The sequence below is a fragment of the Podarcis cretensis genome (assembly GCF_951804945.1).
Source record: "Podarcis cretensis genome assembly, chromosome: 3".
In the NCBI taxonomy this organism is placed as follows: Eukaryota; Metazoa; Chordata; class Lepidosauria; order Squamata; family Lacertidae; genus Podarcis; species Podarcis cretensis.
In genome coordinates this window covers 31,942,678-31,969,308 of record NC_137172.1, presented here as the reverse complement: position 1 = coordinate 31,969,308, position 26,631 = coordinate 31,942,678, and the positions used below count along the sequence as shown (strand labels likewise).

The following is a 26,631-nucleotide window of genomic DNA, read 5'->3' as shown; positions in this document are numbered from 1 at the left end:
CTTTGAAGGATTGGAATCCTTGTTCTTTCAAAATCAGCTTTATAAACTGAATCTCTTCTCATCCTTGTATTTGTCAGAAATATTGCTCTGCTGGTGCTTATCTGTGCTTAGAATGACTTTCACCAAACGTATCTTTAGAACTCTTGAGAACAGTCTTCAAACACAATTTCCCCCCTTCAAACAACTCTTTCCAATATTGTGCAGATAACATGTTAGTATTTTTATAAAATATTTTGACATTCTTGTTTTTCCAACCCATAGTCCTCCCTGGTTAAGCCTTTTGCCTCATTACTGATTGATAATTTAATAATTCAGTATGCCCTTTTCACATCAGACAGTGATCTGCTTCTTTTAGCGTTGACTATCACATCAAGAGTTAGAAATTATTCTGTAATGCTGTTTTTGAGGTTATTGCTAGATTAGGGAAGCAAACACTCCATAAAGCGTCGTAATAATGAATTATGGCTGCTGGATGAAGGCCTTTGAAGTAGGGGTGTATTTATAGCAGTGTTGCCCCTGGGCAGAAGAGACCTGCTGCTCCCACCATTTTTCTCCATGCCAAGACAGGTGAGGGAAGGTTTGCTGTATATTGCAGGGCTGCCTCCTGATTCTGTAGCTGTCTCTTCAGTAGCTGCTGCCCAGGCATCTTGCTCACATCCAAGCAGTCTACCAGCCATCCCTGCACTGCTGGTTGCAGCCTTTTTCTCTCCCCGGTTCAGGGCAAGGAAGGAGATCCTACCACCCTAGACTCTATCTATCCTAATGGTGGCAGTGGGGCGACTCAAAGTAAAATAAACCAAACATGGCAAGGAGACTGGAGCTCACATGTCAACCTGCCCAGACTGGAGCCCATTTGCATGCTCATTGGCCAGAAAAACACCGCCAACCAGCCAATCGGATGGGGATTCTGTTCACCATCATCACCACCACCTCCTTCTCCCCATACAGTTTTATTCCCTTTTCTGTGCCAGCAAAAAAAGCAAAAGTCCTCTTGCACCATCTGAAAGGAGGCTACTAATCCCCACAGTGCCCCAGAATGCTTGCTGCTGCCTGTCCCCATTGGCTGCCCTGGGGAGCTGCCCAGTTTGCCCTCCTGTCAATACATCTCTGCATAGCAGCACTGCTGTTTTTTGTGCTATAGCAATAGACCAAAACAAAGTAAGGCACAAGGAACCCCTGCAAAAAACCAAACCAGCTTGACATGAGCCAACAGTGTGACGCGGCAGCTAAAAAAGCTAATGCAATTCTGGGCTGCATCAATAGGAGTATAGCATCTAGATCAAGGGAAGTAATAGTGCCACTGTATTCTGCTCTGGTCAGACCTCACCTGGAGTACTGTGTCCAGTTCTGGGCACCACAGTTCAAGAAGGACACTGACAAACTGGAACGTGTCCAGAGGAGGGCAACCAAAATGGTCAAAGACCTGGAAACGATGCCTTATGAGGAACGGCTAAGGGAGCTGGGCATGTTTAGCCTGGAGAAGAGGAGGTTAAGGGGTGATATGATAGCCATGTTCAAATATATAAAAGGATGTCACATAGAGGAGGGAGAAAGGTTGTTTTCTGCTGCTCCAGAGAAGCGGACACGGAGCAATGGCTCCAAACTACAAGAAAGAAGATTCCACCTAAACATTAGGAAGAACTTCCTGACAGTAAGAGCTGTTCGACAGTGGAATTTGCTGCCAAGGAGTGTGGTGGAGTCTCTTTCTTTGGAGGTCTTTAAGCAGAGGCTTGACAACCATATGTTAGGAGTGCTCTGATGGTGTTTCCTGCTTGGCAGGGGGTTGGACTCGATGGCCCTTGTGGTCTCTTCCAACTCTATGATTCTATGATTCTATGAAAATAAGAAATGGGTTATGCCCATTTTAATGCACTGTCTACTAAAGCAGTGGTTGACAGCTGAAAGTAGCCTGCAAATGAGTCTCTTGCTGTTGTATCAGTTTATGCTTCTAGAATGATTGTCCAGGGCTAAAAGTCTCAAAACACTTTGCTTAAGATCTCTGCAGATAAGTGGAAGTGCTAGGCTGTACCAATCGTGTGGTTTTTTTTAAATAAGCGCGCTGCCGCTAAGTTTTCGGGTCTTACAGTTAGCACATGATCTGCTCTTAGAGGGCTTGCCAGCCAAGCTACTTGTCCATCACAGCATTAAGGTGTGGGATTTTGCTCTGAGATCACAATACATTTGCTACTCCCAGCCCAACTGTGTAACATTTTGGTTCCTGCCGTAGAGCTCCAAGATACTAAACTAGTTTGGTATTTGAATGTCAGCCTTTGCTTTAGTGCTTCCACTCACTGTTGAGCATTCTTAGTGAAATGCTCTAGCCATTTTTCATGAAATGATTGATATTCTTGAGATGTTGAGTGACATTCACTTCAAGATACTTAGCCAACAGGAGGATAGCAGTTTTATTGTATCTTCTTTGGATTTCTCATAACTACTTTCCCATTTGATGCTGATACGCATTTCCGGAGTCCAGGTAAGCATGCCCTACAATCAGAGCAACTTAATAGATATGCCTGGAAATGCCCTTCTCTGCAAATGGAGGGTAAAAGGTAATTGCAGCTAATTGGTTTTGCCTGTGGCGTTTCTCCTGTGATTTCAGCAGACCTCAGCTCCTGCAGAAGAAACTTTTTCTGCATGGAGAATATGGGGGAAGCAAAGGAGATGTGGTTTCTTAAATTTCCCTTTGGGCTTGTGTCAAAGACATCAGCTTTCACCTTTTACAAAAACCTCTCACAAGGCAAAAACATACTCCAGACTCCCAGATTCTCTGCAGATGAAGTGCTCAGCTCCTAAGGCAACCCAAAATTGTGCACTTCTGAGTGTGTTCAAGGAGTCTGTTCCATGTACCAAGGACCAAAACAGGGGGGTAAGCAGCCAATTTTGGACAGTATCTAACTTACACATCCTGTCAGCTCTAGGATTTGTGCTTCTGCAATGTACCCTTCCCCTCTGTTTTAGGGGTTTCTCCAACTGTCTGGAGCAGATTTGAGGCGGCATGCATGTGGGAAATTTGGCTGCGCAAATGTAAATCCGTGTGCTGATGGGACATGTTATTTGGATACTGTTCATTGTTGTTAGTATGGACTGTTCAACCCCACTTGGATCAGTTGGCTCCAAGGTGGTCCAAATGAAATAAAAGGGACTGTGTGCAAGAGAACTTGATGTACAGTGGTACCTCGGGTTAAGTACTTAATTTGTTCCGGAGGTCCATTCTTAACCTGAAACTGTTCTTAACCTGAAGCACCACTTTAGCTAATGGGGCCTCCTGCTGCCGCCGTGCATGACTTCTGTTCTCATCCTGAAGCAAAGTTCTTAACCCGAGGTAATATTTCTGGGTTAGCGGAGTCTGTAACCTGAAGCGTATGCAACCCGAGGTACCACTGTATAACTATTTATTGCATCATCAGTACTCATAGTGCTTTGCAGAGTACAAGAAGGCAGATCTCTGCCCAGAGCACAGGGTCAAGAAGAAGAGGAGTGCATAAGCAAGAAAAGGGATTTTCCCACTAGCAGAGCACCTCTTGCCTTGCGGTGGTTTAATAAAGAATTTTTTAAGGGAAGGGCAAGTCCTGCTATGTAAAGAGGCTGGTCAGATCAAGGCATGACACATGACAAACTAACACCCACTTCCCTGCAAAGAATAAGAAAGTGGGCAAAGGCCAAGGTGGCCGTGGGAGAATGCATGTTGCCTCGCCTTGTACCTGCCACTCTGTTCCATTCAGAGCAGTCTCAAAAGTCAGTACGGCAACTTTTTTGGTATGCAGCCCTGCAGCAAAGAGGATTTCCCTCTCCCTCCTCCTGTGGAGGAATATAAATAGCCAGGAGTGCTGCCAAGCCCAGCTGCTCCCTTTTTCCCCCCTCTGTCACTAAAGAAGGTGGTCGAGAGGTAGCAGGCCTAAGATGTAGACACGGTTGCCAAGAGCCGCCCAAAAAGGCCTCATGGGCCGCATGCATCCCTTGAGTTGTGTGTTGGACCACCCTGATATGAAGCATTGCTTTTGCTACTCATACCCACTTGGCTGCGGCTAGCAATTGATGCAGGCCTGTAGGATGTGAAGGTTCCCTGGAGTTGGCAGCAATTTTAAAAAAGTGAATTGGTAGATCAGTAGGAATTGCTATGACAACGTATGTGTTTTTACAAAATATAAATTGCACAGTAAAATAGGCACAGATCCTGCTGATCTATTCCTTTTCATACAGGTAACTCACGAGTTAACATGCATTTAACTTGTATGCATTCATCTTTATATGCTTGGCAATGAGAAATAAAAAGGGGCTGGGAAGCGTTTGTGGCAGGAAAGACTTTGGCAATCCCACCCACCATTGAGCTCCATGTGTTTTGACTCAATGTGATGTTGGCTTTATGTGCTATCCCTGGAATGTAACCCCAGCATAAGTTGAGAGTCACCTGTATTCAGGATTTGTTAAGCACGTCTTACGTACCTTGAATTGCTTATTTTATTCTCTTTCTCCCTCCCCAGCTCTACCCAAGGATTAAGCCAAGGCAAAGAAGCTTGGCGTGAAAACATTTTGAACCGATTTTATGAAGTACCAGCCGCAGGACGAGTTTATCCTTCTTACGGAAGAGAATGCATTCTTTGTGGGTTTGCGCCAATCTCGGGAGACATTTCTATTTACAGTGTGATATGAAAGCAATACTGAGTGTGCTTTGAAAACAGATGAAGGATAGAGTGTATTCACAAGTGGCGGAAGACATTCCCCAATCTGTAATGTGACTTTCAAGCAAATGGATTTAGCTCCATTTAGGTAAACTAAGCCCTATTGGTCAGTCGCTGCCCTTTTTGTCTCTGCAGGTGGCTCCCCCCCCCCCCTAATGCTAATGTACCAGCAAGAACCAATCATTGCTCATCTAGACAGTTGTTCTCTTGCTCCTCTGGTTCCCTTCTCTAAAAAAGGGCCCAGTGCAAGTTAACCAAGCTTTTTGTACAGAAACAAATAATGAACATTCTGCTTACGGAATGTATTTTAGTAGCCGAGTTAATGGTGTGAAAATGACATAATGCATCTTAATAAATAAGGAACCTAAATTCAGTTTTGAGCAATAACTTTCAAGGGCAGTAGCATTTTAGGATTTCCAAAGTATTTGAAATGTGTTATACTGCAAGTAATGTAGTTTCTATAGTGTTTTTTTAAAAATAAATCTTGTCTGTCTTTTGTAACTTGAGCGTTCGATATAGAAAACCTGTGTACTCTACATCTCACAAATTTTGTTATAACTATCTTTTTATTCTTAACTGTGATTAAATTTTTGCTTCAGAAATACCAATTTGTCTGGTGTCAGCTTTTAACACTCGGCTTCACAAGGCTTCTGTCATTGAGCTGCCCTCCATGTGCTGACAGGGGCACATGAAAGAGAGACTACAGTTTGTGACTCCTTTATATAGTCAGCATTCTGTGGTTATTAGGTTTGGAAGATGTTCTCTCTGACCTGCAGTTTCTATAAATTGCACTGCGCCTCGTATCTAAGCCATGTTGGTTTATCCCAAATTGATTAGTTTACACTGCTAACATTGAGATTTTAAAAAATATGTTTACAAAGAAAACCCCTTGTATCAAAATTGTTTACTTGTATTGGCTAACCTGCCTGCTTGAATGATGATCTTCTAAGCTTCAGGACTCAATAACTACAATATTGATGGCCTCTTGATAGCTTTTCACTAGGGTGTTATATAGGCTGTGAGGGTATTGTGCTGACTCCTCAGTCTTGTTTAGCAAACTTCTACTTCTTCTTGGTGTTCAAAAGTGTTCAGTTAATTACCCAGTAAAAGAAACCAGGTTTTTGGAAGGCTTCCTAGTCATATCATCTTACCCAGAAAGTTTTCTTCCTGCTGCTTCTGCTTAAATCTTGGCATGCCTGCAGACTGAGGAGAGATCTGCTGTGCGTGTACATTGCATTTTTAAAGTGAGTTTCTCTTCTGGAGCACAAATTACTTTAGAAATTATTTGATTTACAAATTGGAAAACCAAACACGTTCTTGCATGTCTTTTCAAAACTGATTGTGGCGTGTTAACAATTTTGTTAGCGGAACAACACATTGGATTAACAGCAAATTGAACAGGTCAGCTGCCCTCTGTAAATCCATACCTTGGATATGGCCTTTGCCTTGGTATGTGATGTGTGAACCCTCTAGCATTTGTAAGAACGCTATCAAATCTTGAAAATATCATGCGCCATACTTTTCTGAAATGGCTGATTTATCACTGTCTACACATTACAGCAGTAGACACCTTGATGCTATGTAATCCTAAGGAATTTACACAATTCTCAGCAGTTTAAATGTTGCTAGTGGACTTTATAATTACCTTTTAAAATTCCCATGTATTAGGGGAATGTAAGCATCTTTCAGTCAATAGTTCATTTAGTTGTAGTATGCATAAGGGAAGCATACATTTTATTATGATGATTTTCTGAATGGCTGCTGATATGGATCCAACTGGTAGCAAATTTGCTCATGGTGATCAAGTGCAGACTTCTTGATTTCATTAAAGCTATGAAGATGTCTTGCCATCTGGTGAAAACTGAAGGTTGGTATAATGCATGTAATATTTGGCATGAAACTGATTTTAGTTGATTAGTTCAAGTAGCATTCTTAAATACTGTACTTGGGCTTGGAAAGTGAAGTTGATGGTGTAAGTTTATTGCTCAGCATCTTGAGGATGCATCTTCAGATGTTTAGGTTCTTATAATTCTGAATAATTGTAGGCTGAATGACGAATGCTCCATGTTGCCATTTAAAAGAAGACCGCTACTCATCAGCTTTCATTTAAAACTAACTTCTTGAAATTAGCAAACTTAAGCAAATTAGCTCAAGCAAATAAAATAGAATTACATAAAAAGTTAAAAGCTTTTATACAGAAGCTACCAAGGTAAGTAACTTCCACGGTGTGCTCATTTTGCTTTTTCAGTATTCTTCTCTTGCTTAGCAGCTTCATTCATAAATATAAGATATGCAATAGCTTTTTTCTTTTAACGCTCCATTTTGGTCTTGGATTGATGTTCACGTTCCTAGGAGAATCTTCAGCTGAGGCTCATGGCTTCTTCATATGATAGTAAAACACACCCACTATGGGACAGAAAGAAAAACATGTTACAAACAAGTGTCCCTCCGCCCTCTTGGAATATATTCTGTGAAGCTAGACCAAATTTAGTATGTGTTTCGTAAAATGAAGTTATCTATCCGCAAAAAGCACTTGAGGCTAAAAGAGGAAGTGAAGTTCACTCTATAGAAGTTGTTGCTGGCAGCTTCGCTTCTGAGAATGAAAGAATGAAAGAAAAGAATGAACACTAATCCCTCTTGGTGTTTTATTCCTATGTAATGAGGACTGCTAACTTTACAATATATCAGATGACACTGGCTGTGGTGTTATCCTGCCAAAAGGCTACATGTTGCTCAGTTCACACACAGTTTTGGAATTGTTAGCTTGCTCCCAGATATAGTGGATAATGAAAAATATATCAGGAGTAGGAAATGTACTACTGCACCCCTAAAATGATTAATAAATGAGCTGCAAATCTGCCAGCATATGAGTGACTTCTGCCATTAGGTTGCTTGTTCAGACACAGAGAAAGCATTAAATTTGGCTGAGGCAGCTCTACAATGGACTCAGTAATTTTATGTATCTGGTCCATGTATGTTCACATGCTGCTTCCATATGATCAAAGGGAAAACGCAAGATGGAGAACGTTTGCATGTAAGCTATATATTGCTGTTTCTGCCGGTGTGAGTCGGCTGAAGTCCCGGATTGTTTTTCCCTTGGTGCATCTGCAGAAGTACAAACAGGAAGTGCTTGTAAAAGCCAGTTCACGTGCTTTTGTCTTCAGAGATGCAGGGGCACCATTTTTCATCTGCCACATTATATGTTTCAGGAGGAAGTACATATAAAGCAGCAGTACACAAATTCCACCAGTGTACAAATTCCACCAGTGTACTTATTATACATTGGCTCCCAATACGTTTCCGAGCACAATTCAAAGTGCTGGTGTTGACCTTTAAAGCCCTAAACGGCCTTGGTCCAGTATGTCGGAAGCAGCATCTCCACCCCCATCGTTCTGCCCGGACGCTGCGGTCCAGCGCCGAGGGCCTTCTGGCGGTTCCCTCATTGCGAGAAGCAAAGCTACAGGGAACCAGGCAGAGGGCCTTCTCGGTAGTGGCGCCTGCCCTGTGGAATGCCCTCCCATCAGATGTCAAAGCGGTAAATAACTACCTGACATTCAGAAGACATCTTAAGGCAGCCCTGTTCAGAGAAGTTTTTAATCTGTGATATTTTAGTGTATTTTTGGTTTCTATGGAAGCCGCCCAGAGTGGCTGGGGAAACCCAGCCAGATGGGCGGGGTACATAATAATAATAATAATAATAATAATAATAATAATAATAATAATAATAATTATTATTATTATTATTCTACATACATCTGACCAAGGGTGATGGTGTGTTAGTGCTTCATACATCACTTCAAACCTGCAAGGGTGTTCTGTATGCAAAACGAGGTTGAAGGAGTGTGTACCCTGGCCCAAGGCTCATTGGTGCCTGTTCATGCCCCTGATTATATTGAACCAGCAGTTCAACAGTTGCGGGAAAATCTTAAACCTTGTGCAAAAACTACTGCCCTGTGCTTTTGAGAACACAAACATCACTTCCTTTCCAAGTGATCATTAGCTCTGGGTGAAAATGTGTTCCTCTCTGCTGGATGTTCCTGGAAATTTGGTAAAAAAGAAATAAAAAGTATCTAGTGTCTAGCCTGTATGCCAAATACTGTACATATCTAGATTGCAAATTGCAAACAAAAGCTTTGCAGTTCTTCCTCTTAAGTGACTCTAGCCTCTGCTAGAATTGTGCTTTTGGATCTTGATAGGAGGAATAACTTACAGTGACAAGATTCATCTGTATCGTTCCTGTTTTCTCAGTATCCAGTTTCTTAAATATCTCTGCATAGAGAGGAGAGAGAAAGAAGAACAGAGTATTAATAACAAAGTGGAGGCTTCCCGGAAAAGACAAAGCAGCAGTGAAAGGTTTCAGCATGAGAAATAAGGGTGAAAGCTGCAAGTTCATCACCATCATAATAAAAAAGACTTAAATTATTTCATACTAAAAAGCATTCATTGTCAGAGGATCACAATATATACCGTACTTGAAGGCTGACTACTGTCGCTTTGCATTTTTCTTTTTTTAAATGAAGAGCCATATGGTTTTTAGTGAAGGATTTGATTATTATTTTCTGCTTTTCTCGTTCCTACCATTGGCATATGGATTATTCCATCTTGAACTCATTCTCACACCTTAAGATGCAATTAAATTGTCTGAGCAGTCCATTCATCTGGCTTCCCTGCAGTGAGAAGGGTAATGATGGCACCTCCCTTCCTGCTTGTGCCTCTGCACTACAGCAAACAACTGGGAACATAATTTGGCCATGTGGAAGAAGACCTACTTCTTTCCACGCCAAAACCCCCCTCCCAAAAGCCAGCCATGTGGCTGGAAGAAGCTGCAGTATGGCCTCCTCCCATGTGGGCCCATATCATCTGTCATTACTGAAGCCGTGTTGGGCAAGCATTTATTCTATATATTTTTTCATTGCTAATGTTTTTGTTAAATCACTTTGAGACGTTTCATAGGAAGTGACTCATAACGGAAGAAAATAAAATAAGTGCCTTGTGTGCTGCCAAAAATACATTCAGAAGGTGACTAATTTAGCTTTTCCTGCAGGGGAGTGTTGTAATGGCAGACATTACAACAGCATCATAGGGCTGCCAGCACAGGTGAGGTGTTTTGTTTTGTTTTGGCAGCCACTGCTTTGCCAATGGTATTAGAACTACACCTTCAACCTGCATGTATAAGTTGATATGGGAAGAGCTCAATCTTGCACTAGGACTGTGAAAAAAATGTCTAAGCTGCTTGTCATGGACTCTGCACTGAATGAAATTGCAGCCAACCTGATGTGTGCTACTATATGTAACGTACAAAAACCTTACTGCACCCATAAGAAGCATTATGCCATCAGGCATAGATTATTATTAAACACGTACAGCACTATACAGATATTTAAAGATAGAACTGTCCACAGGCTCAAAGTGAATAGACTACAGCGAAGGAAGAAGAAACCACAGGAACTTGCTGTGTAGAAACACAGGACAACCCCCCCCCCCACGAACCTCTGGAAATACAGTAAGTTGTGTGTTTTTTTAATCCATAACATGGTTTTAGGATGGAGATCTTAATATAAATGGATGCTGAGGCTGTGAGATACTCACTGAACAAAGTTTCCAGTCGAATCAGGCATCGAACGAAATTGTCGAAATCGATTATCAGCTGCTCATCAGCAAAACGAGCCACAATGACTTGGTGCAATTGGCAATCCAGCTTAAAACCTACAGCACAAGGAAGCAGAATCTCATTGGCACAGGTGCATTCTCGGGTAGTGTGACCAAACACATGGTAGGGGTTGCCAACCATTTTGTATTTTAGAAAACCCTGATCAAATAAACATAAGGTTTGTGCACTGGAAGCTACATATCTTAGCTGGTTGTTGTTGGTTTTTAAATTGGCTATGCTGTCTCCAGGATGATGAGCAGAAATGTGTGCCTGCTCCCTGAATAAGGCCAATTTTCTGTTAATAAGCCTATCGCTGTATAAAGCCCAAGCTGCCTTTGTTTAAGATGACTGTACAAGAAGGAAAACATGACTCATGATTTGTTAGCCTGCCTCTTATACAAACAAGCAAGCAGGCACACCCCAGCAGAAATGGTTTGGTTTCTTTCATGTGACAATAATAGCTTTTTAGCACACCGTGTGTCCCTCTATGCACAGGTTGCAAGAAAAAAGAAATTGGATAAAATTGCTAGAAATTGGTGATTCGGAGCTTTAATCTGAACTCAAGCTGGATTTGAGTTTGTTGGAATCTCTGCTAACTTCTCTCTCTCGCATAAGGATGTCGGCAAACTGGATTTTAAAAGGGCAAAATCGAGCTGTCAGAGATGCGCAAGGGAAACCGTTTCAATTCTCAGGAACTTGGCAACGTCTTTGCAGATTTTTCTATTACGGTTACATGTTTTGTATTATCTTAGTCATACTATTGCTTAATGTAAATTTTTTATGGCCTTTGGATAGAACAATAAACTTATGAACTTTACTGTAACTGTATAAGAGCTACCTGCTGCTTCTAAGGCTTTCCGCATCTCATAGGAGTTCATGGTTCCAGAGCGATCAACATCCATGTCCCTATAAATTTTCTGCAGAACACAAAACCCAGAGTTAGAGGCCTGACAGCACTTCAAAGCAGAGCAATCTTTCTACAAAACAATCTCTGTGCTTCGCAATGATGCCATAAAATGCTCCTTCCATTGCTTTAATCTATTCCCATTTTTGTGGGCGTTTTTCTGGGATGAATTTAAAGAGCTATGCCTGTCTTTCTTAAAGTTACTCTTGCGCTCCATAAACGTGACCTAATAATAGTGTCATAACTGAGCACTGCTACTGCTAATGGTGCATTTATACACCCTGATCGCGATAACCACTACAAGGCCACTGTTCATACATATCTGCGCTAACAGGTCCCAGGAAGGTTAACACACTTCCACAGTCTTAGATGCCAAAGTATGTTTTAGGTAACAGAAGTCTCCCACACGTCTTCATTTAAAGATGTCTTCTTACCTGGTATTTCTGAATCTTTGTCCAAAGTACATTAAATTCCTTCAGTCCCAGCTTACCACTACCATCAGTCTGTTTTTAGTTAGGGATATTTCGATTTCACAAAGCAAACCTAATTGCTCCCCCCCCCTTTTTTAAAACAGTGGTTATTTTTGAAAATCAGAGTAGATAACAATGCCAGTCCCATTCTAGATTCCTTTTCCTATGTACTGGTAAACTCCCTGATGTATTTTACATGTTTAAAAAGCAACCAGCATCAAAACTTGATTAGAACTCCAAATTTCCTGACACCTACCAGATTATCAGGCGTGTTGTGAATACCCAGGTTGCCTCCATGGCAGAGAGTGTTTATGATCGGCTTCAGCTGGTGAGTCAACGGTGCAGTTTCCTGGACAAGGATAGCTTTGCCACTGTGACTCACATGTGGGTAACCTCATGCTTATAAAATACTGCAATGTGCTCTGTGTGGGGCTTCCCTTATAGCTGGTTCAGAGGCTGCAGCTGGAGCAGAATGCCATGGGCACAGTAGTGCCCCTTAGTTGGTACATATCACACCAGTACTGAGGGACCTGTACTGGCTGCTTATTAGTTACTGAGCCAGTTTTAAGGCATTCTAGCTTTCATATGAAGCCCTAAGCTACTCTGGGCCCAGGTTACCCAGCGAGGACATTGACCTCAACAAATGGAACTCTTCCCACAGTATGATGATTACTGACTTATGGTGATATGGTGGTGGGCTTTTTCACTAGCAGCACCAGTGACATGGAACGCATTCCCTGTTGAAATGTAAGAGGCTCTTTTGTATTGGCATCCTGCCTTTGAAGGTGTGCACATTTACAGAGGGACATCTCTGTCATTATTTCTCAACCAGAGTCTCCTGCTTTTCTCACTTTATTGTTTTAATGGCACTGTCTTATTGTGTATAAGGCTATTTATATTTTAACAGTTTGTATATCTTGTGTTATATATATATACATATAGAAAGAAATAACCTATGTTGGCATGTAGCAGTATATAAATTGATTAACTGATTATGACACTATGTATACGGGCTACTTCAAAGCAATGCTACACCTAGGTCAATATTGTCTCTTCTGACCAGCAGTGCATCTTCAAGGTATCAGCTGAAGGTATGATGTTAACTCTGGTACAAGTGTATTGCCTGCATACAAAACTCGTGTCCCAGCACTGATCCATATAAAGCCCCTTCAGATATTAGATATCTGCTAAAATGCTGCAGTTGTGAATGAATCAGATTCTTTCCCCTCCCCCAATAAAGCATTTCCGATTCTCTCCCTTAGGTGGGTGGGAACATGTATCTCATAACTACAAGGTGTTTCATCAAATCAAAGGGAATGTTGACAAAGTATGTCACAGTTAGGTCTTAAAAAACCAAAAACCACTCCCTTTCCCATTATGTTGGCCCTGTAAGCAGAAAGCCTGTAGATTTGGAAGAAGAAGGATACATCTAATAGATCAACCATTATTTTGCATGTTTCAATGCTGAAGCCATCTGATTTAATATCTTGGCCTGCAAAGAAAAGCAACACACTTATTACACACAAACAATGTACTCTTTCTGTTTTCAGCATTCATGTTTGATTTTGTGGGGAACTGTGGATGTTCACAGGACTGCGAGAGAAGAACTTACGTTTTGCCATGACTTTTTTCAGAATGTTGCACAATTCAAAAGCGGAGATCTCAGCATCCTGTGGGCAATGAAGGAACAACCACAATGGCTTACTTTAAATGATCACCTCTACTATCACTGTGAATCAGTGTTTTCCCAGATCTAGTTCTGCATTTTCAAATTCTGGCTCTTGGAGAAGGTGCATTTTGTAAAAGAGCCACGGGCCCCCAACCTGATGGAAAACTAAGCTACTCACCTCTCCAGCTAATTGCCTAAATAGTTTCTTAAAACTGGGTTCAATTTCATCTTCTGTGAGTTCTTTCTAGAAAAATGAATGGCAGGGGAAACATCAGCAGAGGTCTCTGACCCAGTAACCGTCAAATATTTAAGCAAACAGATTCCTCTTCTAGGGCTATATTAAATATATACATAGATATGTGTATATATACATATCCTTTTGCTAGGGCAACGAATTAAAATTTAATTTTCACTCTCAATGACTGGTTCGAATTCTGTTCAGATTGAATAATGCATAAACCCTCCAGAGAATCTCAGGTTGCTTTTTTTCATACCGCAGCGTTAAAGATAACAAACTGTTCAAGATAAGAAACCCATTTTACTATTTGCAATGAAGTACAGAAAAGCCTATCAAATCCAATGTCAGAAATGTGTGCATAGAGGGCAATGTTCCAGTATGGGTTTTTTAAAAAAAGATGTTGTTAACATTTTAACCTCAGTACTGAAAAATAAAAGTATAAGAATGAAGCCCTAATTGTGATAAAATGTACGGACAGCCTCAATAATGGAGGGAGAGGACCAAAGCCGTTGGTACATTAAACCTGTGAATCAGGACTGGCAACACAGTGTGTATCTCTCTGTGTAGGCAGGATTAACCCTTTCTCCCAGCTCTGCTGTTCTAGCCAAAAACAGACACTCCACCCCACTGGCAACCCTGCAGACCTAGGTTTCTTTGTAAGTTAGCAAGCTCCAAAATTCAGGGCCCTCAACAGCAACAACTGTCTTCTATGAGTCAATAGGTTAATGATGGCATAATCACTCCTAAAAGCTTTGTGCATCTTCTACAATCACTCAGAAACACCCCCCCAAGCAACCCTGGAAAGCAAGCGCATGTTCTCTCTTTTGCCTGTAGCACTTTGCCGTCAGCAAAAACAAGTTTTCATATTAGGCAGCATACCTCTTCAATATTGGCTTCAATTTCATCATCAACAACTCTAAAAATGAGCAGAGGAATGGCTGTTAGTTTTATTTCATGCAAGCAGACTTAGATTGACATTTGAACTTCTAAAGAAGGGTTGGGGGGAATCTAGGAGTTGGAATTCAGCAACATCCGGAGACCCATAGTTTTCCTACCCTATTCTAAAGGTTCCCTGGGTATTTAATATTTGGAAAAGTTTCTCTCTGCAGCTGCTACAGGTTTTGTAACATTCAGGTATACCCAAATGAAGCAGATCATTGGAAACTTAGGGGTCATTTTTTGTGCACATTACACAGAATTAATTTTTTTGAGTGAGGGCCTAAGGCAGAGGCAAGGAACCTGTGGCCCAACAGATATTGCTGAACTACAACTCCCATCATTCCTCACCACTGGCTATGCTGGCTGGGGCTGATGGGAGTTTGAGGCCAACAACATCTGGGAAGGCCTCATCCCTGGCCTAGGTGGGCAGTAGGTATTTTACCTTCAACTTCACTGAGTAGCATTTTAAGTGAAATCATTTACAATGTGCACACCTCTTCTCGGCACTGTCAGCGATGGGAAGGGGAAGGGGAAAGCGAATGGGGTGATGGAGGGTTGTGAAGGCAACAACACGCACCAAACTTTCCATGAGTTCCTGATGCATTGAAGTAGGCCCAAGAGGCAAGAAAAACAACTTGAGAATTATCCACAGACGAAATGCATATAACACAGCCACTCTTATGACTTGTCTGGACAGATGTTTGAAAAAACCCTAAGACTACTTACATTATACTGAAAGACAAAAGGATGGATGTAGCACCAAAATCTTATGCTGTGCAACTATGATAAAACATGGTTTTAAGGTTCTTTCACATATGCCTGTGGATTTGTAGCCCTCTGTTCCCAGAAACATGGTCTGATGAAAGAGAGGGCGTACTAGGGAGCTTACTCCAAATCACACACTCACACGGTGGGTTCAAGTTCTGCCTCTCTCTGTTTAACATTATTCAGGAGTAATTATATACCACTCAAAATAATTATGGGTGGTTTATAGAAAACCCTCATTAATTTCCTGTAATGGCAGATAAAAAATTAGGATGTCTCAACAGTCCTTGAAACCTGACTGGTTAGGACCCATGGAACGAAGGATTAAGTATACCTTACTAGGTTGGGACGCAGGTGGCGTTGTGGGTTAAACCACACAGCCTAAACCACACTGCCGATCAGAAGGTCGGCAGTTCAAATCCCTGCAATGGGGTGAGCTCCCGTTGCTCGGTCCCTGCTCCTGCCAACCTAGCAGTTCGAAAGCACATCAAAGTGCAAGTAGATAAATAGGTACCGGTGGGAAGGTAAACCGCATTTCTGTGCGCTGCTCTGGTTCTCCAGAAGCGGCTTAGTCATGCTGGCCACATGACCCGGAAGCTGTATGCTGGCTCTCTCGGCCAATAAAGTGAGATGAGCGCCGCAACCCCAGAGTCGGTCACGACTGGACCTAATGGTCAGGGGTCCCTTTACCTTACTAGGTTGTTCAAGTCCTTTGGTCCAGCCTTTCCCAATCTGGTGCTCTCCAGATGTTGTTGGACTACAACTCCCATTAACCATTGGCCATGCTGGCTGGGATTGACAGGTGTTGTGGTCCAAAACACCTGGGGAGTACCAATCTGGGGGAAAAACACCATCACACAACAGCCCGCTTTCCTTTTAACTTTCACCAGATAGACTGTCTAATTGAATGGGGTGCACAAAATGATCCTGAAGCAATATGGTTCCTCCAGTGCTTTGAGATTCATAAAACCATTCAAGATAGGGAGAAACAAAGAAAAATAGAGTAGAGGCAGTGACATACTGTGAATCTGCATTCTTTTCTGAGAAGACTCGGAGGCAGAAATCCCCGTTCTTGTTGGGTTCAAAAGTGGATGGCACAATGATGTACTCTCCTGGGGGAAGCTTGAACCGATTTAACACCTCTCGGAGGTTGATGAATGTGTTTGATCGTTCTCTCGCTCGGTTCGTTAGAAAGTAGTTTTTGCTCAGGTGGACATTTGTTTGGCCGGAAGACTTCATTGGAGAAAACAAAAAAAGCAACGGTATTATTCCAGTTCAGAATGTAACTGAAGAAGGGCCATGAGGACACTACACAGTTCTAAACAGCTGAGTTAATGATTACAAATATAAGAATGTTACATGGGAAGAGAAATACATTGAAGCATAGAAAATGAGTCCTATTGGCTTGAAAAGAACCTTCAGCTCAGCCAGAAAGAGGTGTCCCTCAGAACATCTGCCACAGATCAAAAGCTGAAACAGCCATGTGGGTGGAGCAGGGATGGTAGTGGGAGGGGTAAATTGAGAGCAAACCATACAACTGGAACCAGACATCAGAATTGAGATAAAGTTGAGATGAGGTATCACAGAAGGATTAAAAGGTGCTGGAGGAAAATTTGCATTTTAAGGGCTTTAGAGTCCATGGAAAGAAAAGCAAACCTTTGGCAAATAAAGTCAACACATGGCTGTAAAATTCTATGTGCTTACATGGCCCATGGTGAAAGACAAAACTTGCATGTTAAACAACATACATTTCTGGAAGTTTAAACATCTGGTTTAAAATAGTTCTTTAAATGCTGATTGGAAGTTCCCCATCCTCAGGACATTCTTAGACCAGGAACACACGTTCCATTGCACAGAAGTTGCACATACCTGTGGAGGTACCTGTGGGAAAGCAAGAAGAAAAAAAAGGTGTACATTAAATCAACAGCACTCAACAATGCTTCATTTGCCACTTCTGCACAACTCCTTTAACTGGGAAAATCTTTGCCTGCTCTTGCCCTTGTAAATGTTGCAAGTATGTATTATTCTAGAATCTAGATCAGCCTTTCCCAACATCTGTGCCCTCCAGATGTTTTGGGCTCCAACTCCCATCATCCCTGACCAGTGACTATGCAACAGGCGCTGATGAGAGAGTTTTAGTCCAAAACATCTGGAAGGTAACAGGTTGGAGAATGCTGGCCCAGGTATTATCATTCAACAAGACAACGCATTTTTCTATTAGTAGTCTTCAACATCTATGACCTTCCTAAAGGGCTGCAGTAGACCAGATAATATTTGTCTGTTTTTGACTTTGGGGCTGATTCATGCATGAATGTTAATCGCTTGATGCCTTTCTGCCAAGGGTGTGATCCATCTCCACCGAAAAAGCATTTCGAATCGGATGGTGTGCATGTTTTAGCTGTCATGTCTATGATGGCTAATGCAGAAATGCAAACTGTCACTTGATGCTACACACAAGTAAGTGACGAAAGTGCATTTGGTGAACCATTTTTTAATGGTAAAGGGAGATTTGTGTTTTGTCAATAAGCCACCATCAATCTATGGATTATGCAACCCATGCACTATGCATTTCTGAACATGTCAGCTTTGACCCTGAAAAGTAATGACTCCCTCTCAGTTTGCAAAGAAGAAAGGAAAGTGGCAACAAGGAGCTTGCCTCATAGATGGCAAATCCAATGGTGTGCATATCCTCCCCCATCTTCCGCTGCTTCCGACGGTGTTTCTGAATCAGGCCAACAAGGAAGGTGCAGCCTCTCTCGGGGTCATCGGGATCTTCATCTTCTTGCTCAAGTTTGATCAAATATTGCGGATTCATCCAGAATGTATCTGATGAAAGAAGGGAGGTTACTTGAAACCATATTCAGCTTACAGCGACTCAGCTTGTGCTGATGGCACAAAGCCGTCTTCCTGGTTTGGGAAGATACAGCCCCTTCCACTTCAGATTTCCACGCTCATTTTAAGGATGTTAAACATGTAGTTCTTTAAAGAAGCTTCAGAATTATTTTCACATGGGGTGCAGCTGCTTGTAGCTTTTTTGAATCTCTGCATTCCAGCAAAGGTCAGGTTCCAGAATCGGTGGACCATTTTTGACAGTATGTGACAGGCCTATTTTCCCACAAAGGTCAGTGGTATCAAAACTCCTGGTAGTTGATATTGCAGACTGAACAGGAGGCATTGTGCAGAGACCTCACTTACTTTGGCCAAACAGACTTTGACTAAACTGAAGAGGATGTTTTGCAAAGTAAAGCTTGTAGATTCACAGACTTTGTAGGCCTTTCTAGGTGATTTTTGAAAAAATTACCATGCCATGCAGCTTTCATATAAATTTTCTTTCGAATAGGATCTTAAACATTGAGATCCAGGATTATTCTGCCCCCCCCCATCAAGCTGTTTTCACCATGCCAACTCACTATGCTCAATAAATCTGCCTTCTACCTCACAACACAGATTCCACTTTCCACTGCCTCCCCTCTGCTGTTTATAGAGCAGTTGTTGTGGCTTGGGTGTGCTGCTCATCCCTGGGCCAAGACCAAGTTGAAATCCAGACACATATAAAAACTGTTCTGAAAATGCTTCTTAAAAACAGAATGAATTTTCCAAGAGTCCCAAGAGGGCAGTGGTGATGGTGGGGGTTCAGAAGCTTTGTGGGTATCCGAGTGAACATGTGCCTAAACACTGAAGTCTTGGTGTAGAAGGGCTCTATATAATTTTGTTTGGATGTTGTTAGGAAATTCCAGAAAAAAACTACAATTGGTGTGGACTACAACGCCCATCAGCCCCGACTACTGGCTGTGCTGGTTGTGAGTGATAGGAACTGGAGTACAGCATCTGGATGGCACCAGGCTGGCTACTTCTATGCCAAAGAGTGACTTACCAGGGTAATTTCTGCATCCGCCAGCGGTGGATCCTCTCCTCCAGTTCCCATCCAACAAATTCAGGCTCCACTTCTTGAACTTGTCACTGGCCAGTGTATCTGGAGTCAAGTTGCAGATCTCAAGGCGGGAGTAATGCCTCAGGAAATCACTAAACGACATCCTATCGGATAGTGGCAGGGGAAAAAAAAAGCCTACTAAGAAAAGACGATCCCAATATGCTTCTTCCCATCAATTGTATTATAGGATTGGAGGATGGCTCAGCTGGTAAGAGCGTGAGACTGTTAATCTCAGGGTTGTGGGTTCGAGTTCCACCTTGGGCAAAAGATTCCTGCACTGCAGCAGACTGGACTAGACTGGTCCCTTCCAACTCTACAACTCTATGATTCTACCAAATCAATTGCCCCCAGAACAATCTCTGGACAACATGATGGCAAGCTCCATTGGCAAGCTGCAACATCAGTTGGCTATTATGCCTTTAGGATAAAAAATGCTTTTTTTAAAAAAAAGATCACCCACTTGAAATCTTTCTCCTACAGACCATTTACTCAAGTTTGAAAAACTCTGAATTTTCCACCAGCCATCAAGGTGTTTTAGGTATTATTATTCATTTTTATTATATGGGAAACAAAACTAAATATAGCAAAGCAAATACAATGTTTTGGGTGTTCTATACTAGGTCTGTGTGTATTCCAATCAGAACTGGTTCCAGAGATCCATTTACAATTTGATGGCTGCAAGTATTTCAGTACACTAGAATAGTATTCATAATGTCTTCCCCTCCATTTGGAAAGTTAGGGAAGGGCTGTAGTTCAATCGCTGGCATCTCCAGGTGGGGCAGGGGCATCCTGGACAGCTGTTGCCGGTCAGTCGGTGGAGAAAATACTGAGCGAGATGAATTCCATGTAAAGCTGCTTCATTCTGTTTCATCCTTACCAAAATTCTCCATCTTCATGTCTCTGCGTGAGCCTCTCTCTCACTTTAGGATCAACTCCGTTCCAGCTTGGACAGCTAAAAACATAAAGCCAGAGTTATCTGAAGTTTAATGTCCATCTTTAAAGCAGCAGGTGGCCTCTCCAGAATTCCTCACCTTCCCCGCAACCACCGCTAATGCACGCTGGGACAGATGCAGCAGCATTTAAAGCAAGAAAAGCATAACTTACATGCAGAGGGAATGCACTTAACTGAAGCAGGGAAAGATTCCCGAAAGGCTCATTAAAGTGCTAGAAAATGCATCTGTGATCTAGGTCTTACAGTTGCCAGACTGCTTACAAGAAGTCACTGCGGTGACACCGCTTTAGAGTTTGGCAACCTGTAATGTGAAACGTTACGCCCAAATGTGGTTTATTGGAAATGCACAGCTCTGGCCTCCAGGCTTGAAACTCACTTGTCGTTCCATTTTCCAGTCCATTCTACTTCCCCCCAGGGGTTCCGGATTCTGATCAATTTCTGCAGGCTGCCTCGGAAATTCACCTGGCAGGATTAGAAAAATGTTAAGTTCACTATCAGACGGGAACTGGGGAAAGAAATCAGGTGCTTTCCATTTTCTTTATGCCGAGAAACCTGCTGCTTATACTGAATAAGCCTGCACTGTTGCCGGGTTGTTATTGTTTGTTAAATGTCTTTTGCATCAAGTCAAGACTTGTTATTTCCTGTGGAATACGGGGTGGTTTTTTTTGATCAACCAGTAGTCACATCATGCAAAAAAATAAAAAATAAATAAAAGGAGCAATGGTTTTCCCAAACTCTTCCATGTTTTTCTCCGGCCTTCTTGCCTTCGCCTTCAGAATTGACTTCTGAACGCCCAATGAAACTGCAGCAATAGCAATGTAAGCGACAAGCTGCACAATCTTGTGCGGTACTAACTCAAACGTAAGCGGCACTGAAGTCAGTGGGGTTTGCTTCCAGGTACGTGGGAGTAAGTCCCATTGAAGTCAACCATTATGTCTGTGTAGACATGTACAGGATTGCACGGTTAGCTGCCCTTCATACTTCCTCTTCCACAATGGCAGGGGAGCTGCTTCCCCGGGGCATAATCTCATTTAGTTGGCGGATCTGGGAACATTCCAACTGGAATATTGTGTAGGTCTTTTTCACCCAATGGGCTGTGTGAAGTGGGACAACACAGAAAATCTAATATATTATGTATAGGGATGTCCATTATATGAATTCCAGAGAAAGAAACATGACATGATAGGTTAGGTAAATGATAAAAAATGTGAGCTGTGGTTGAGGGCAGGGGCATGTTAACCCTTTTGCCCCCCCCCCCAGTCCTGATCTTAAGCAGCCCCCTCCACATTGGCTATTTTGATTGGAACTGGCACTAATGGGAGCCTTCTTCCCAGTGGAAATAGTAAGTGTGTGTATCTGATTCCCAAAGCCCCTCTGTGTGCCATGGAACCACTCTGGCTCCCCACCATCCCCAACTATGATTTTTTTAAAACAACAACAACAACAACAACAACAACAACAACAACAACTCTGTAGTGCCAAACTGCATAACACACATTGCATGAAATTTGCCTTAAGAGAACGTAGCTCACAGCACTGCTATGAGGATGAATTGGGTGGGGAACAGATTGCAAAGACCTGTGCATCATATGCACTATGGCAGCAGTTGTGGGAATAGCAGTTATCAAGGGCAGCCGCAGTGCTTGGCTAGTGGCCTGGAATAAAAGAAGCCCCTTGGAACATCCTGGAGAGGCTTCAGAGGCAGAATTCAGTTCCCTTCTCAATCGGAGCAGCATATTCCCCCTGACTGTTGATACTGGGAAATGCTGAAGCCAAAGCATCCAAGGCCAGCTGCAATCAGAAGTCTGCCAACAGCTCATTATCATGCCCACCCTTTGTACAGCCTGCCAGGGAGTCAGCTTTAGACAACATTTTAATCAGAAGGGCAGGGATGCTTCCAGCATAATCACTCTGGGTGTCTTCCAAAGATCAGTGAAGTTATTAGCGAGAGAGAGAGGGCTGAGATTATTATATATTATCCCCCTTTCCCTTTTCTTCTTTCTCATTCTACCATAACTGATATCCATCATAAATTTAACCCTTTCCAAACTGTGATCTGTCTTTCACAACAGGCCATTGAGCTGGCAGAGAGAGGTGGTGAACAATGAATTTCAGTGCCTGGATCTGCACCACTTTGCGTTGGGATAAGTGCAGGTGATGACATGGGGTGCTCCTAGCTGGTGGGGCAACAGTTAATTGCACTAGAAGCCTCCAGGGCAACACAACTGCAGGAGCTGTCTAAAAGCCCTTTGCAAAAGTGCTTTTTGAAGCAGTCCTGTCTCCTCTAAGTGGGTGGGGCTGGGGAAGAGCAGGCACCTCTCCCACCTCAGTTTAAAGGATAAGCATAGTGCTGTTCAAAGAGTGCTTTTGCAAAGGACTTTAACGGCTGCTCAGATGATGAGCAGATTAAATCCTGCTGCTTTGGCTGCCCAATCCTGTTCCCTTCTGCAGGATTAAACCCTCTCCTTCCACCCACCAGTGATATCAGCTGGTAGATGAGTGTGGTTTGGGGGAAATGGCCTCATGGACCAAACTGGTCCTCTTGGTGGGCATGGACTGAAGATTCCCCATCTTGGCTATAAGATGTACCCTGTGATGGAGCCAGGGGGAAACACAGTTCCCCACTATGCTTGTGTACCCCTCATATGTTATGTGATTTTCTGGAAAAACGAAACTTAAGCACATTGTGGGTTCACTAATTGACAACATGTGATACAGCTGCTCAGATGATGAGCAGATTAAATCCTGCTGCTTTGGCTGCCCAATCCTGTTCCCTTCTGCAGGATTAAACCCTCTCCTTCCACCCACCAGTGATATCAGCTGGTAGATGAGTGTGGTTTGGGGGAAATGGCCTCATGGACCAAACTGGTCCTCTTGGTGGGCATGGACTGAAGATTCCCCATCTTGGCTATAAGATGTACCCTGTGATGGAGCCAGGGGGAAACACAGTTCCCCACTATGCTTGTGTACCCCTCATATGTTATGTGATTTTCTGGAAAAACGAAACTTAAGCACATTGTGGGTTCACTAATTGACAACATGTGATACAGCTCACAGTAAATATTTCTTAGCATTTCAAGAGGGCTAATAAGGCAAAATTTGGCTGGTGGGAGATTTCATAGCCACAAGAGGGCAGTACGTTCAAACATTTCACAGATAATATCTCAGATGCATAGGAAATAATACTGACCCAAAATGCTACCATATCCTTAGTGCACTACATTTTGCCATTTCCCAAGATGGAGAGCTTACCTCTTCTGCACCTGTAACAGAGTATGCATGTCCTTTGACCAGCTTCTGTGTGGTGACAGCCTCCGTCTCAGCAGCGCTTGTGATCTGCAAACACACACGGAAATATCACCGCTCCTGTGGTGACACAATCCCTCACTGAAGCTCTGGTGCCATGCTGAATGCTACAGCGGCAATTGCTCCTGCAGGGGGCTCGACAGCTCCATGAGCTCCTCTCGTTTTTTTCCTTCATACTCTGTCTTTGACAAGAGGAATTGGCCAATACGAACCAGCACTGCCCCTTGCCCCAAATTGTTGACTTCTGCTTGTGTCAGCTGAGGTGCTGGGGCTTGCCAAATTTCTCACTGCCTCTGAGAAACAATTGATTGCATTCTCCCTCTATGAAGACTCTCTTCCATCTCATATAAACAGTATTATTGTATGCATCTTTGGCTCTCAGGCCTATTTACAGTTCAAACCTTAAGAATGGGCAACCTGACAAAACAATGCCATTTTGAATGTAATTTCTTTAAAAAATGCTCTCCTAGTTGCATACACGTTTACCACAATTTTCTTAATATGCACATTTTTCCCCAGGCAATTTCCTCCTTCTGTATGCTGCTTTTCACTAGTACATGCATTTGTACGCCGCTTCTCCTTATGCACACACTCCTGCCCATGTTTCGTGCTGCATCACAGTATTTGGAGAAGTGTGGATTTTTAAGGATAGATGAGTTTTCATGTATTGTTCTTCTGGGAAGTGCAAATTAAAGTCGGTTCACTCTGGTACAGTTAGGGTTTACAGATCACAGAGAATGAATCAGGGCATCAGAATCTGGGAGATGTGGGGAGAGGGAATGCAGTTTTGTCCTCAGATGGAAGAAGTTTTCTTGTGAAGGCTGAGAATGAGAAGCCAGCAGAGGCAGGCATTTCTGGGAACTATATTTTAGTATTATTTAATTTTTGACTGGGCCGTTTGCCCTGCTTTGTGCTACTATGAAAGTGAATTCTAAACAACTTGCCCCTCCTTCTCTGAAAAATAACAAAAATAGCACCCCCACATCCCTGGGAGCTACTTCCCGCCTGTTACCATACTGATAATACTTAGCCTTTGCTGTGTGTCTTGCAAATATATTTTATCTATTAAAGATTTGCATTCTTGGCCTTGAGTTCCTGTCCTTGGGTCTTATTACACTGTCTTTTTATTTTATCTTGAAACCAAGGGATTATAGTCAAGCCCCCTTAAGCCTCAGGCAGAAGCTCCTTCCTGGAGTGATAGCCTTTTGTTTACAGAAATACTGTTTACATTACCAAGCCTCTGCCCACCTGAATACTTATCCAAACTGGCCCTTTTCCAGCAAGGCTTTCTCAGTTTTGAGCCTGAAAGGCATGCAACCTCTAAGACCGGTTTCTGCAGCTGTAAGACAAAGGGGGGCTCTGCACCACTCATGTCTGGCCATCTGCTATCTGATGCTTTGGTTTGCAGATTTGAAAGAACTAGATCTGCCACAATCCAGAAATTTTGAAGCCATAGTGTTAGGGATAGAATGTTGGACGTGGAAAATACTGGACCCCATTACGTTTGTTTAAAAAAGGGCTATCTAAAGTATCTAACTGTTGGAGATGCAACCGGGATAATGCTTCTCTAAAACAAATGTTTTTTCATTGTCCTGTATTGAAAGATTTTTGGCAGAAGGTAACTGAAACGTGGCTCCCTTCTACGATTGGATTTAAGACCTATACAAACTCACAACCTATGAACAACTTGCATATAAATGCAGACTTGCCATGGACAAATTCAATGACATTTGGAATCCATTCTTACAAATACTGTAATAGGTTAAGATCTGGTGAAGTACAATAACAAGTTTGTAAAGTATAAAGTTTCGGGATTCCCCCCTCCCCCCTCTACTTTCCCTTCTACACGGGTGCTGTTTCTCTTTTTCTCTCTTTTATTTACGTCTCACCATGTTTAGTGCACATATAATTTTGTACTTTTCAACTTTCAGTAAAGATGTCTGGGGGGGGGGGGAGAGAAAGAATGCTGGGCGTGGGCTAGAGAAAACTAGTTGGTTTTGCAGCCAGGGTGAAATGACATGTGAAGGCAGATGCCCTGTGGTTTTCGAAAGATCGCCCCATAATCACTCACAGAAGGGTGAGCGATTTAAAGCACAAAGCAGATTTATGGGTAAGGAGGTGCAGATCCCTGCCCTGCCTGCCACTCCCCACTCCACAGGCTGTGCCCCGTCATCAGGCTGTTTTCTTCAGGGCTTCAGTAATGGAAGCAAATTTGGCCATGAGGAAAAAGCTGCTGGGGCAGAGGAGCAACACGAAGCAAAAGCAGGAAGAGGGTGGCAAGAGTTTAGCACTCCCCATACTTGCACTATAGATTCAATCCCTCACCCTCCACTTTAAAGGTTATTGAGAAGACAGATCAGATCCAAAAAAAGCTCACCAGATGATTGAAGGCTAGCTATCATCTCTCAGCCTAACTTACTTCATTAGGGGCAGGGTGGAGCATCCCAAAATGTAGATGATGATTATGGTTCCTTGGCATTATCCCTTAAGTTATTATTGCATGTGGGAGTTCTGATTCACATTCACAGCTCTCTCGCCTGCAAATGCTTCTTCATTCATTACAATGCTGGAAACAACTTATAGGGATGCATGTTCAGAGTTAATAACTGCACTGAAGTGAGTGAGGAAACCTAATTCCACAGGAGAGCAATGTACATGCAACATAACATGCCTCAGTGATGAGGAAACCCTGGCTTCTAGATGTTGCTGGACTACAACTCCCATCATCCCTGACCATTATCTATGCTTGCCATGACTGATGGGAGCTGGAGTCCAACAACATCTGGAGGGAGGGGCAGGTTCCCCATCCCTGGTGTACACAGAACTTGGAATCAGATATGTTGTCTGCAGCTACATGGTGGAGGTCTCCAAAGAGACCCTTCTTTTCTTAGAGTCACACATTTGGGGATTTATTTCAGACAGGGAAATTAAAGGTGTGTGCAGGTATATTCTTAAAAAGGATAGCCAGAGCAGTCTTATTTATTTTTTTATTCTTTTAAAAAGCAATCTGATTTAGAAGCGTCTAATGAAGTGGAACCCTAGTCCATGAAAGCTTGTGCCCTACTAGAATTTGTTAGCATTTCAGATGCCACAAGACCCTTTGTGTACTGAGGCAGGACTCTCGG

At 42.7% G+C, this 26,631-nt stretch overlaps 2 protein-coding genes across 2 annotated transcripts in view; one reads left to right on the top strand and one right to left on the bottom strand.

The window, feature by feature from the left end:
• TP53BP2 (tumor protein p53 binding protein 2) overlaps window positions 1–5,286 on the top strand; it is a 54,084-nt gene extending 48,798 nt beyond the window's left edge. Inside the window, exon 18 of the mRNA XM_079969173.1 lies at window positions 4,485–5,286. Within this exon, the coding sequence (XP_079825299.1) occupies window positions 4,485–4,526 (42 nt within the window). The 3' untranslated portion in view covers window positions 4,527–5,286. The remainder of the gene's footprint in view (window positions 1–4,484) is intronic.
• Window positions 5,287–5,549: 263 nt separating this feature from the next.
• The window catches only part of LOC307212176 (calpain-2 catalytic subunit), a 37,270-nt gene continuing 16,188 nt past the window's right edge, over window positions 5,550–26,631 (bottom strand). Inside the window, exons 6-21 of the mRNA XM_079969249.1 lie at window positions 23,453–23,536; window positions 20,577–20,662; window positions 20,126–20,200; window positions 19,192–19,352; window positions 17,974–18,143; window positions 17,187–17,198; window positions 16,339–16,550; window positions 14,493–14,529; window positions 13,554–13,619; window positions 13,319–13,376; window positions 13,134–13,198; window positions 11,671–11,739; window positions 11,171–11,249; window positions 10,272–10,388; window positions 8,893–8,951; window positions 5,550–7,088 (exon numbers count right to left, since the gene is read on the bottom strand). Of these exons, the coding sequence (XP_079825375.1) occupies window positions 7,065–7,088; window positions 8,893–8,951; window positions 10,272–10,388; window positions 11,171–11,249; window positions 11,671–11,739; window positions 13,134–13,198; window positions 13,319–13,376; window positions 13,554–13,619; window positions 14,493–14,529; window positions 16,339–16,550; window positions 17,187–17,198; window positions 17,974–18,143; window positions 19,192–19,352; window positions 20,126–20,200; window positions 20,577–20,662; window positions 23,453–23,536 (1,374 nt within the window). The 3' untranslated portion in view covers window positions 5,550–7,064. The remainder of the gene's footprint in view (window positions 7,089–8,892; window positions 8,952–10,271; window positions 10,389–11,170; window positions 11,250–11,670; window positions 11,740–13,133; window positions 13,199–13,318; window positions 13,377–13,553; window positions 13,620–14,492; window positions 14,530–16,338; window positions 16,551–17,186; window positions 17,199–17,973; window positions 18,144–19,191; window positions 19,353–20,125; window positions 20,201–20,576; window positions 20,663–23,452; window positions 23,537–26,631) is intronic.